Source organism: Tachysurus fulvidraco, chromosome 4 (genome assembly GCF_022655615.1).
Source record: "Tachysurus fulvidraco isolate hzauxx_2018 chromosome 4, HZAU_PFXX_2.0, whole genome shotgun sequence".
Taxonomy (NCBI): Eukaryota; Metazoa; Chordata; class Actinopteri; order Siluriformes; family Bagridae; genus Tachysurus; species Tachysurus fulvidraco.
This window is the reverse complement of record NC_062521.1, coordinates 20,506,022-20,518,845: the sequence shown is the minus strand read 5'-3', so window position 1 is coordinate 20,518,845 and position 12,824 is coordinate 20,506,022. Positions and strand designations below refer to the sequence as shown.

The following is a 12,824-nucleotide window of genomic DNA, read 5'->3' as shown; positions in this document are numbered from 1 at the left end:
ACAGAGCCCTGACTGCACCCAGGCTCCCTGACCCAACCTCACTAATGCTCCCCACAACCATGCTCCAATATCTAGTGAATAATCAACTCTATATTGGTCCCATGTTTTTGGAATAATATGTTCAATAAACAGATATGTGTGTAATTGTCAGATAATATTGGCAATATCATGTACTCAAATTAAAATTGAAATCTCTCATACAATATCATACATAGCATGATATGATATGATATAACATGAAATGTTTTTGTTTTGTTATTACAACTGTCCTTTTTACGAGTCAGAAAATAATGGAAATAATACAAACTCAAAAAATACAAATAAGATACAAATACAATGCAATTAAATAAAATTAAATAGAACATATATCATATATAGGAAAATATGGTGGAAAATTGCAAAAGAAAAAGAAATAGTATCCGAATACAGTGATTAGATCCACATATAGTAGAGTGTGCTATGAATGTGATGAATATGGATATAGAATGTTATATATTGTTAAAGTGCAAAACTCTCAGGTTGGGGTTAGAGTTAGACTGATGTCTGTTGAGAATTAGTAGGATAAGAGGAACCGAGAGTACAAAGAAACTGCTCTGAAAGGTCATACTGTTTTTCAGTCTTTCAGTGTTATATATTTACAGTCTTATACAGTTATATATTTATGGGTTTTATTTTTTTCTTCTATCACTAAGTTGGATATTTAGGCTGCTGTCACTGGGACCTCAAGTGCTTAGTTTCGTTCCCTTTCATGTACCACATGTTCTGGAAAGAACCTTCCTTTCATTCATTCATTTATTCATTCATTCATTTTCTACCGCTTATCCAAACTACCTCGGGTCACGGGGAGCCTGTGCCTCAGGCGTCCTCGGGCATGAAGGAAGGATACACCCTGGACAGAGTGACAACCCATCGCAGGGCACACACACTCTCATTCACTTACGCAATCACACACTACAGACAATTTTCCAGAGATGCCAATCAACCTACCATGCATGTCTTTGGACCGGGGGAGGAAACCGGAGTACCCGGAGGAAACCCCCGAAGGCACGGGGAGAACATGCAAACTCCACACACACAAGGCGGAGGTGGGAATCGAACCCCCAACCCTGGAGGTGTGAGGCGAACGTGCTAACCACTAAGGGCGTGCCCCCCGGAACCTTCCTTGATACTTGAAAATTATATACACACATACATATTAACACATGTGGAATTATACACGTACATAACAAAAAAGTGTGAAACAACTGAAAATATGTCATATTCTAGGTTCTTCAAAGTAGCCACCTTTTGCTTTGATTACTGCTTTGCACACTCTTGGCATTCTCTTCATGAGCTTCAAGAGACCTGAAATGGTCTTCCAACAGTCTTGAAGGAGTTCCCAGCGATGCTTAGCACTTGTTGACCCTTTTGTCTTCACTCTGCGGTCCAGCTCACCCCAAACCATCTCGATTGGGTTCAGGTCCGGTGACTGTGGAGGCCAGGTCATCTGGCGCAGCACCCCATCACTCTCCCTCATGGTCAAATAGCCTTTACACAGCCTGGAGGTGTGTTTGGGGTCATTGTCCTGTTGAAAAGGTGGTGTGTCCAAACTTTTGGAAGGTGTGTCCAAACTTTTGGTCTGTACTGTATACAAATATACATATATAAATATATACACATATACAAATATACATATATAAATATATACAAATATACATATATACATATGTACACATATACATATATGACCCAACTTGAAAGATTCAAAGGTTCAAGATTCCTTTATTGTCACTATACTGAAATGAAACAGGCCAAGTCACGTCTAATTTGTGCAATTTCAAGAATGTAAATAAAAAACAACCGCAGTCAAAGCGGTATTAATAAATAAGTCGTTAATTGTGAATAAATAATAGGTGTAAATAATATGTTGATATGTATATAATGTGAGAGTATACGTGTAACTGAATGTAAACATGTCAATAATATATAATAAATATAAAAGAAAAAGAAAGATAAAGAAGCTAGAGCTAAAATCACAACACCATTTCACACAACATTCACTCGCACAACTTGTGTTCCTCTCAAACTGTCCGGACTCACACAAACAACCGGAACCAAAATTTAAATGGTATGTCCTGCTGACGTTACCTCTGAAGATCCGCTTCCTGGATTTTATATTTTTATTCGCTGAAAGTAATTATACAGGCTGTGAATATTCCCTGCTCGACATGGAGAAAAGCGGAATATCAGCAATACTGTTTGATCTGGACAACACTCTGGTGGACACAGCAGGAGCAGGACAGCTTGCTTTACACAAGGTGGGATTGGGGAATGAAAACAAGTGACACCGAATTACACAAGATTAAATAATATCAATTAAATAGCAGTATTACATATTAGTTGCATATATTTAAAATCTTCATTATCTTTATATTTTGTTTATGGATTCTACGTTGTGCTTTCTTGCTGATTAGGTTTTTTATAGGTATATTATAGTTATATTATTTGCATAAAATATGTTCTTTATTTTACCTATTACCTATTATTTATTGTGTTTTTTATTATTATTCCATGCTGATGTTTGGCGATGAAGCTCTTGATCTGTATTCACATGTTTTTTTTAGCTTAGTCTGCTGCAGAGGTAAACTACAGGTGTTCCTAATAAAGTGGACAGGGAGGGTATGAGAAATGCAAAATGTATATAAAAATCAGACATTTGACTGATTTCTGATCACTGTGCTATCCTGCTTAACATTGATAATAAATTAGCAATTTATTAGTGAATGACAACATAGGAGAAGACAAAGGCAGGCAGGATGTGGAGAAACTCTCATTTGTTATTTCTGGTCTGATTTTAATTATATTTACAGTAGAATCTTCAGAATTTTTTTTTAGCAATTTTTCTAGGTCTGTTATATGTAGCATGAAGAAGGTGAACAAAATTTCAAACAGTTTTTTACAAAATAGCATTGGGCCTTTTACTCTATACAAAACAACCTGGTGAATCCTTTCTGTTTTTCTAAAGAATATTAGAAATAATAAATGAAAGGGCAATTTTGCCCAGTCCTAATACAAAAAGTAGTCTTCATCCTAAAGTTTTAATTGTCTAAATATTAGCATCACTTACTAAAACTTATATTATAAACCTGACAGGTTTGCGAGCTGTTGAGAAGTAAACTGAAGGACACAAACAGCAGCGATATTTGTAAGCGGTTTGCCCATAAACTTCGTGCAGAAAGGTTTGACCCATCTGCAGGCATAACGATTGATGATGTTCGGATAAATCACTGGTACGAGGCCCTGCAGGAAGCACAGAGTGTGGATCCTGGCCATGCTCTGGCCTCTGACTGCTACTACACTTGGAAAACCACACGTCTCCAGGCTCTAGCATTATCTCCTGAGGTTTTAGCCTTGCTGCAAGAGCTCAAACACTCATGCAAACTGCTGTTGCTGACTAACGGTGATGCACAGACACAGAGGGAGAAGCTGGAGGCAGTGAGATGTGAGGGACTCTTCAGTGCTGTGGTGGTAGGAGGAGAACATACTGAGCAGAAACCTGCAGTCTCTATTTTCACACACTGCTTCAAGCTGCTAGGAGTGAAGCCACAGGAGTGCATCATGGTGGGAGATTCACTGGACACAGATATCCAGGGTGGGTTTGATGCAGGGGTTCGAGCTACAGTGTGGATTAATAAGAGCAAAGACGTTCTTTTAGAGAACTGTGTGATTCCTGATTACACCATTTCCTCTGTGCTGGATTTGCCTGATGTTTTAGCTAAACTGAAATGATATTTTTAAGCTAAGGCAATAGAAATATTTATATACAAGTATGTGAATTTTATAAATGATTTTGAATAAACAAACTTATGGAGTTGCATGAAAAACTTCACATTTTTTAATAATCATTTTATTATTATAATCACATAGTTTTTGGAGAGATGTGATATCAATAGTGTCCCAATTACCCCACCCCAATGTCATTTTGCTCCCAGTAATGGATTAGCAGGTGCACAGATAATAATACTTCTCCTTAACAACAGTTTAATTCTTCCTCTTGTTCAGGTCATTTTTGAATAAAGAAATATTAGACAATCAAGTTATATTCTTATTTTACTGTTTTTCCTCAGGTGAATATATTGTGTTGTATTTTGTATAGTGAGTATATTTAAGTATCACAAATCGACCCCACCCCCATCCACCTGCAATCACAAGTTTCTTAGCATCCAGCAGTGTACAGTATTGTTATATTGCTCAGATAATGTTTTTGAAGAAGCCAGAGTCCACTTGACTCTTAAAACAATCCATAAAAAGAAAACATCTCTATGAAGTCTCAATATAAAAATAGCATTATATCAATTGCCAACACTGACAAATAAACTGTCTGGACATAAAAAGTGTGAAGAGCAATAGTCTGTAATTATGATCCATGAGAATAATAATATTCGATGCTGCATATTTAAATACCAAACAGAAATCTACTTCACATCTAGTTTAATTTTAATGTTCATTGCCGCCAGTTCAGCCACAAAGTAGCGGAACACATAGGGGACAGCCACTGTGTCGATAGCATCACTCTTCTTGCACAGTGAGCAGATAGTGTTCCGATGTCGTGTGGCTGACCAGTGAGGGGGTGGCTTCTCCAGCAGTGGAGATAGCAAACTGCCACAGCGCACACACACCTGAGCTATGGATCGGTCCGAGCAGTTAAACAGACGATCGTGCAGCAGAAAGGATGAGCCATGGGCCAGCAGGGCATCACGCTCCATCTCTCCAAAGCGGATGCCACCCTGCACGTTCCTCCCTCCAACTGGCTGATTGGTCACTTTGTCCCTCGCACCCGTCGTCCTCACCTGGAACTTGTCCGAGACCATGTGGCGCAGACGCTGGTAATAAACCACACCTACAAAGATGTCAGCCTCCAGTTCCAGTCCGCTGAGTCCTGAGTAGAGACGCTCTGTGCCGTAATAATTGTAACCTGCTGCCTTCAGCAGGGTGCCAAAATGTTCCAGGGCCGAATTCTTCTCAGAGAAGGTGAACGGCGTAGCGTCATGGCACAGGCCGTGCATTGCTGCAGATTTGCCCGCCATGCTCTCGATCAGCATGCCGATGGTCATGCGTGACGGAAAGCCATGCGGGTTGAACAGGATGTCAGGGGTCATGCCACTCTCACTGAAAGGCATGTCCTCAGCCGGCCACAGGCGACTCAGGATACCCTTCTGGCCATGCCTGCTGGCAAACTTGTCTCCAATGGTGGGGTTGCGTGGTACTCGCATAGTAATGCACACACGCTTGAAGCGGCCTGTTCCTGCATCATTGCTGCATGCTTTTATGTTGTCCACTACACAACTCTCCTGACTCCTGAGAGAAACATGGATAGAAGCAGGGATTACATTGTTTTTATTGTACATTGCAATTGCATTAACAAAGTTTTTTTTTAATTTAGCTTTCCAGTGAGGCAGAAATGATTGTATGATAACTGGCAATGTAAAGACATTTCAATTCACAGTAAATGATAGTGATAACGTACTTGTAGAAGGTAACATAGCTCTGGCCTGTGTTGAGGTTGATGTAGCTGTAAAAAGGGTCTCCGTAATTTAGCTTGGATCCTATAGGTGGCAATCCATCTGCATCCAACCTGCCAGACACCTTTGGGTCACCTGATTTAATCCCAAACACCATGCTGTCCTCACCTTTGGCCTTCAAGGACAGGTCCACGATCTCAGTCTTATAGACAGAGCCGTGGGCAAAACCACGTTCCCAGGAAGACTTGTTCACAATCTGGACAAGATATACATCAATTTAGATAAACACATGCAACCAAGTACAAATCTACCAGAAAATGATCAGCACAATTACAATGAAAGACAATCAGTGCTGACCATTGCATCTTCCATGTCGTAGCCAGTATAAGAGATCACAGCCACTATAGCGTTCGTGCCAATGGGATAGTTGTCTACGTTGTAGTGGTCGTACATGAGAGGACGGACCAGTGGACTCTGGGGGGTCTGTAAGCGGTAAAGTTTATTATCCGAGCGATCCTGATACGAGTGCAGAGGGAAACCCATAGTCTGTTTACCTGCACACAAAGGTGAGAGAAAATTGGGACAATTTTTTACACATCAATCATTGGACATGTTTTAAATTTAGTTGGAACACTACAGCATGATCACTATGTGGTATGTGAGCAACCTTACCCATCTGGCACTGGTACATGTTCCTAGGACTCTGATTATGATCTGAGAAGGGGATGAAGCTGGCCACCACACTGAGCATGCTGTGGGGGAAGAGTTCCTGATGGGTGGTGACACCATGCTCAATCTCATCCTCAAATATCCCTACATTCAGGTAAATCTGAAACAACATAAAATGCTGACTCAATACCTCGTGCTTCCATTATAAATGTTGTACACTTCATATTAGTTATACATGCACATCTGTGTTAAATACTCTATTCTGATTGGTCAGAAGGCATTGATGCTTTTTCTATAACAAAGCCATTACAATAGACCATGGCTGTAATTCAACACACTTCCTAATAGTACTTCCTAGTACTTCATAATAGGTCTTAACACGGACAGTGTCCTGGGAAGAGACATTTATTTAACATTTATGGATGTCTTCAGTGTGTCAGTGGGAAAGTCTTCAGGACAAACAGCTTTCACTTTCCAGGTTCTATGTAACATGATACAGGTGTTTTAGTTGCTATAGCGAAAGGAACTCTCTTGTCTTGTGGAGGTTCCCCAACATTAAATGCAGCTATAAATGGATAAAACCGATCAAAATGTACTTTTTGGCAAACTGCTGTGGTATAACAAGAATAAAACACGTTAGCACATGGCATTAGAGGTAGAAAATCAATTAAAATCACTCCAGGACACATCACACCACCTTGACCATTTTTTATACTGGCACAGTTATTTCTTACTGGTGCTTGGTGGATGAATGATGCGAATAAAGCTCATCACTACATAAAGCTGGTGATCAATTATAACTGATGTGAGATTGACAATGTTGATGGACCTGTTCGAAGGTGCCAATGAGCTCCTCTTTTCCCAAGGCGAGGTTGCGGACTGGTCGCACCATGCGACACGGTGTTGTGAACAGGTACAGGCTTGGGTACAAGCTTGCTTTACCCGTTTGAGGAACTAGCACAATTTCAGTCCACGGAGGAATCTTTTTCTCCTTCAGCACCTGTATGAAGAGTAGAAAACATTATTTCACCCCCCAAAAAAAAAGCTTTAAAAGAATTAGAACAATTCAGATGTTTAGGTCAATTTCTTAATGACACCAGCACAAAAAATGTGTCCATACCCCAAAACATATTATTATTATTATTATGACTGTATGATGGTACTGACTGACCTGGAAAAAAGTGATACTAACCTTGAACCTGCGGAGAGAATCAACAAGAACGGGTGCGAGATCTTTCTCAACCCAACCGATCATGGTGCCATCCAGTATGACAGGATAGCAGCAGGAGTACGGCTGACCAGGAGTTCCATCCACTGGCGTAACACCTGACAAAGAGAGAAAGCCTTGTTAAAAGACCCACTTTAAGATCAGTAAATCAGAGGTAATTAAAGTTTGAGAGAAAAGTCCCAAATTTTAAATCACAAGGAAAATCCTAACTTTTAGTTTGTACATAATGATTTACTATTTTGTTATTTATTAATAAACTAAAGGAAACTAATTAAGCATTAGAACTATAGTGCTGCTTCAAATCGATGAGTAAGAAGAATTGAAATCTTGCATCAGATCATCTCTCAACTGTCCCTCTATGGTGTGACCACACTGTTGATTACCTAGTGTGCAGAGCAAGGCAGGGATTGTAGTAGTGGGGTGAACAGGAGCCACAATCTCACAGTGGGTTGTTAGGTGGTTCATCAGACCACATGGTGCTCCATCAGGTGTGTGCACAGGACACAGGAAGCCCCAGGACTCAGGTAAAAGCTTTCTCACTGCTGTGGTCCTCATCTTGGCAAACGCTGCTCCTCTGTGCACACACCGGAAGTGGGACAAATATCGAATGAAGTTTAGCTTGTCAGCCACCACGCACAGACCGCTGGCCTGCAGCATACCCAGACCTAAGAGACAGAAAGATGTGTAAACCAGCATCTTATACAAATAAGAAATAGTTCAGCAAGTCCAGACTTTCACTTTTGAGTATTACATAATGATACCTGTCTTAGAGACGAGGTTTCCTGTAGCCAGCAGGTACTCAAAGGCTTTGGTGAGGTCAGTGCCCATGTTGAAAATTTTAGTCAGGTTATCTGTGGTCAATGCTGTGAATCGCTGGCCTCTTTTATCCAATGCCAGTTTCACAGAAACCAGCCAACCAGTCATTTTCTCCTGAAAAATACAAATAATTACACATTAAAAGAGGGATGTACTACAAGGAAATCGATACAGGTATCCCTGTTTTAGTAACGTTTTGTACCATTTGACAAAGCTGGGGCTACAGTGTACATTAATAAATCTCTGCTGGATATTAAAGGATAAAACATTAGTAGGCACTATATGCACTCACACGTTATATGATCAAATTACTATAATAGGAATAACGCCATAATACATGCTGAACACCACTGCTGGGGTTCAAACCTGTAAGCTTAGAGCAGGAAGCCGAGGACACAGGCTCAAAGCTCACCTTCAGGAACATGAGAAAAAGCTGCCCAGGTGTGAGGACCTCCTGACACATCAGACTGTCTGGATTCTCCTCCATACACTCCTGTTTGGCAAAAGCAAACAACTTTCGTGTCATCAGACAAAGCATGTAGAACTTCTCAGTGTCAGACTTAAGGTGAATGCACAAACACTCGCTGTGGGAAAATGGAAAAACAAATATTGCAGACATTATAGGCAGCAGAAAACAAATCTACTTCATTCATTCATTAATTAACTACTTATCTGTTGTTGTTATTTAAATGACTAACATTGCAGTTTATGACTAATTAAAAAAGGACTTACTCCATGAGAAATCTAGCACACTGCTCATGTGTGTACCACTCAGGCAAGTTCAGCTTGACCCGAAAGCGTTCTCCTAGATAGTCAAGCACCTTCCCTCTGGTAGTACAGCCTTCTTCCATCACCAAGCGCAGCATCTCTGACACACAGCTCTTAAAGAAGGAGTTCTCCTCTCTGCCCTTTATTAGCTCCTGGTAGATCTGGTAGTCTGAGAAGTCCACTAAGGCCTGTGAGCCATAGACATTACATATATACATTATATATAATTTACTACAGCTTCATACAAAGCTTTATAAAGGAATCCATTATCTGGACACTTTCAGACACTCTCATAACAGAATATATGCCTTAGGTCTAAGGGAAGAATATCATTACATTTACATTATATGCTTCTTTGTACAATTTTTTTTCCAATACTGATCTCTTTATTTCTGAATATCTTAATGGCTCACATTCATAAGTGCAAATGACCCAAATTCAGATCTATGTCATTTCAGCCTGGTAATGTGAACATAGCCCATAAATAGCATATTTTTCAGAATTACCTTAAGAGCGAAGCCCAGAGGAAGGAAAAAGAGCTCTTTCTGATAAATGAAGTTCAGCATGACCGTTCCATTATCCAGGTAGTGAAGGTTCATGTTAATGGATGTATGTTGTTCTCTCACGCAATGCACTGAAATTGCTAAAAACATGTTACACTTATTATTTTATGTCTCTGTAGAACATCTGTACACCTGCTTAATTATGCACCAATTCCAAACAGCCAATCATGAGGCTGCAGCACAACGCATACAAACATACTGATACAGGTCCAGAGGCTTCGATTCATTTTCCCATCAAAAGGAAGAAAAATTCACTGACAGTTTTTCAAATACTGTTGATCAGTGAATTTCACACACATCAGTCTTTAAAGTTTACTCAGATATATTCTCAGGACATACTGCATTCTGAGGGTCATCGGGCTGAAACACATTGTTGATAAGAGATGGTGAGGACCTCTCTTAACATCATGGTGCTTCCACCAGTGTGTTTTTCCACAACATATATATATATATTTTTTTTTAAACCACTAGAGATTGTTGCTTGTGACAATCCTAGGAGATCAGCAGTTTTTGAAATACTCAAAATGTCAAAGTATCAAGATATCAATATAATAATCCAAAAAGTAAGGCAGAAAGATTTTTGCAGAAAAAAAAAAAAAAAGCTGAAAGCCAAAAGGAAATGGATCAGTTATTGAAGAATATACATCACATTCAGAAAGACTGAAACTATTTTAGCTACAATTTGTGAAATCACACCCAATATTTTATTAGTATAAATTATGTAAAGGTCATATACATTTGATAGTGAGGGAATTCAAACTTTTGCATTTAGATCCATGGTAGGACAATGTTAATACTCACCATACTGAGTGTAGCCTTGACCTCTACTTTTAAACTTTGGTCTTGACAAGGCGATGGGGTAGTTCCTCCTTGGCATGATAAGCATGCGGATCACCTTCTCGATGCCGTTCACTATAAAGTAGCCTCCCATTTCCTAAAGGACAAATGTGGAGAAAGATTAAGCAAGCACCATATGCATACACAGGAGAAATGTGGTTTTCTCCAGGAATTACACCACTATTTGTAGGTTTTAAAAAATTAAAATCTCAGTTTTCACCTCTGCTTCTTCATGGTGCTCTATTAGCTCTTTAGGCGAGAGTCCGTGGAGATTACAGAGTTTGGATTTCACCATCATGGGTACCTGTCCTAACGACTGCTTAATAATTCCTTTAGGGATCCCATTGACTGACCAACTGACATCTGCCTGCAGGCATAAACACAGGTAACATAAAGAGGAGATCATGTCAGTAACTCAACCATGCTGAGGTATTTGGTTTTATTTTGCAATGCCTCAGCCTGTCCTACCATTAATTTTCCTCTGTATGTGCACCTCCTTCCTCTACATTCAGCAGGATACACATGGAGATCCTTGCAGATCCCACCTTTGCCAACAGCGGGCTTGTGGATAGCAGCTTCCACAAACGACAGGCTGATTCTGTCGCCCTTGTACAGGAACTCCAGAGGAGGAATGGCCTGAGGAGAGACAAGGTGAAACTGAGAAGGACAACTTTCAGAAGGATCGTGCCAGGCATAGAAGACAATGGGGCATGCTTTTAAAGGAAAATAATCAGCAGGGGCATGGTTGGTGTGATCCCATTTAACAATGTTATTGTGGCTATTATGTTTATACCCCCACCTCACTTAAAGCTAATAAGATAAACATGAAGGCAGCTTTGTCATGTTACATAGAATTCCTAAAGTACCATCTACAATGCACTAATACGTTATGGACTCCTTCCATAACTATAAGCTTCACCATAACAATTATGCATATTTTTAAAAGCTGTTTATTTGGAGCTTCTGCTATACCCAGTTCCTGTGTAAGCAGTTAGTACAGAAATGACAGCATATTAAAACAAGTGCATTGATATAAACCAATACTGCCAGACATGCTGTTATGGAAAATTATTTAACACCTTTCTGACCAATCAGAGTCCAGCATTCACCAGCACTGTAGTATGATTGATCAACTAAGCTGTCCTGATTATATATATACACACACACTTTATATATATATATATATATATATAATATATAATATATATATATATTATACACATACACACGTATACATGTATATATATATATATATATATATATATATATATATATATATATATACATACACATACATACACACACACGCATATATATATATATATATATATATATATATATATATATATATATATATATAGACACACACACACACACACAAACATGCCTTACTAAATGGGATACAAATATTCTGATTATATTTATTGAGGACGCATGAATACATTATTTAATAATTTTTTATTTTTTTTTTAAAAGTCATATATAAAAAGGACGAGTGTTTTCCCTGCTATACACCCCATTACATCAGTCCTTGACTGTTAAATGAGTTAGATCAGTGAGATACAGCAAATAAATGAAAATGCAGGGTTTAGAATGTGTAAGCTACAGTAATGCAATAAGACAACACTTGCAGTTCTCCATCTAAGAGAGTCTGTGTATGATGATGGTAAAACAGATAAAGCTTATTTATATGCCAGTGTTGTTGATGGCCTGCACCACGTGAGCCCCACAGCACTGACCTGAACCACTCGGCACAGTCCATCAGTAACCGCTTGGTCAAATGACTCGATGTGCGCTTTCACTAAATCCTGCACAGCTTCGTGCTGTTTCTCTTTAGGAAGCCCAAATCCTGCCTCTGTGAGGTGTTTTAAACTCGGAGCAGTTGGTAAAACGCTCCACTTCTGAGCGTGATCCATATTCGCATGCACTCCTCACATGTGCAACGGAGAAACTTGCCCCAGCTACGCAGCTTCCGTTTCAAAATAAAAGCTCAAACATACACATTTTCTGTTGCTTTTGTTATGCTTTGATATATTCTGTCGAAGTGGCGCAACAAATCCACTTAATTAAAAATATAACGAAAAAAGGGAATGAAAAAATATACATGCACATATTCCCTATGTCAATACAAGGGTTTCATTTCGGATTCCTGGTTTTCTCCCAGTTCCCATAAACATGCTGCATGTACAGTATTTGCTCACCAAAACTGCCCAGGTCAAGTCATGTCAAGAAGATTTTATTGTCATTTCAACCATATATAGCTGACGCAGTACATAGTGAAATAAGACGTTTCTCCAGGATCATTGTGCTACATAGAACATCACAGAGCTATAAGGACTTAGTAAATTAATCCTAGCCACATAAAGTACATCTGTGCAACCTAGTGCAAACAGTGCAGGACAAAAGACAATACACAAAAAAAGTGCAGATCAGTTTACATAC

The 12,824-nt window shown here is 39.3% G+C and overlaps 2 protein-coding genes across 2 annotated transcripts; one reads left to right on the top strand and one right to left on the bottom strand.

The window, feature by feature from the left end:
- The first annotated feature begins 2,080 nt into the window (after positions 1-2,080).
- Positions 2,081-4,071, top strand: LOC113661084 (N-acetylneuraminic acid phosphatase). The gene is made up of 2 exons (XM_027175043.2): positions 2,081-2,297; positions 3,133-4,071. Exons 1-2 carry the CDS (start codon positions 2,208-2,210, stop codon positions 3,766-3,768), a joined length of 726 nt encoding a protein of 241 aa, XP_027030844.1. The 5' UTR covers positions 2,081-2,207; the 3' UTR covers positions 3,769-4,071.
- Positions 4,072-4,453: 382 nt separating this feature from the next.
- On the bottom strand, positions 4,454-12,349 carry polr1b (RNA polymerase I subunit B). The gene is made up of 15 exons (XM_027175042.2): positions 12,122-12,349; positions 10,851-11,018; positions 10,603-10,749; positions 10,347-10,479; positions 9,489-9,625; positions 8,947-9,170; positions 8,627-8,798; positions 8,160-8,328; positions 7,782-8,063; positions 7,363-7,496; positions 7,000-7,170; positions 6,174-6,330; positions 5,859-6,055; positions 5,507-5,757; positions 4,454-5,337 (listed from the first exon to the last, which is right to left on the bottom strand). Exons 1-15 carry the CDS (start codon positions 12,296-12,298, stop codon positions 4,455-4,457), a joined length of 3,402 nt encoding a protein of 1,133 aa, XP_027030843.1. The 5' UTR covers positions 12,299-12,349; the 3' UTR covers position 4,454.
- Positions 12,350-12,824: the final 475 nt, after the last annotated feature.

What these genes read in the sequence shown, in the direction of transcription:
- polr1b (XM_027175042.2), bottom strand. Translation starts at nt 12,298, where the DNA reads ATGGATCACGCTCAGAAGTGGAGCGTTTTACCAACTGCTCCGAGTTTA. An exon ending in CATACAGAGGAAAATTAATG is followed by an intron (nt 10,750 to 10,850) that starts GTAGGACAGGCT and finishes TTATGCCTGCAG; the next exon opens with GCAGATGTCAGTTGGTCAGT. An exon ending in ATTCTCTCCGCAGGTTCAAG is followed by an intron (nt 7,171 to 7,362) that starts GTTAGTATCACT and finishes CTCTTCATACAG; the next exon opens with GTGCTGAAGGAGAAAAAGAT.
- LOC113661084 (XM_027175043.2), top strand. Translation starts at nt 2,208, where the DNA reads ATGGAGAAAAGCGGAATATCAGCAATACTGTTTGATCTGGACAACACT. An exon ending in GACAGCTTGCTTTACACAAG is followed by an intron (nt 2,298 to 3,132) that starts GTGGGATTGGGG and finishes TAAACCTGACAG; the next exon opens with GTTTGCGAGCTGTTGAGAAG.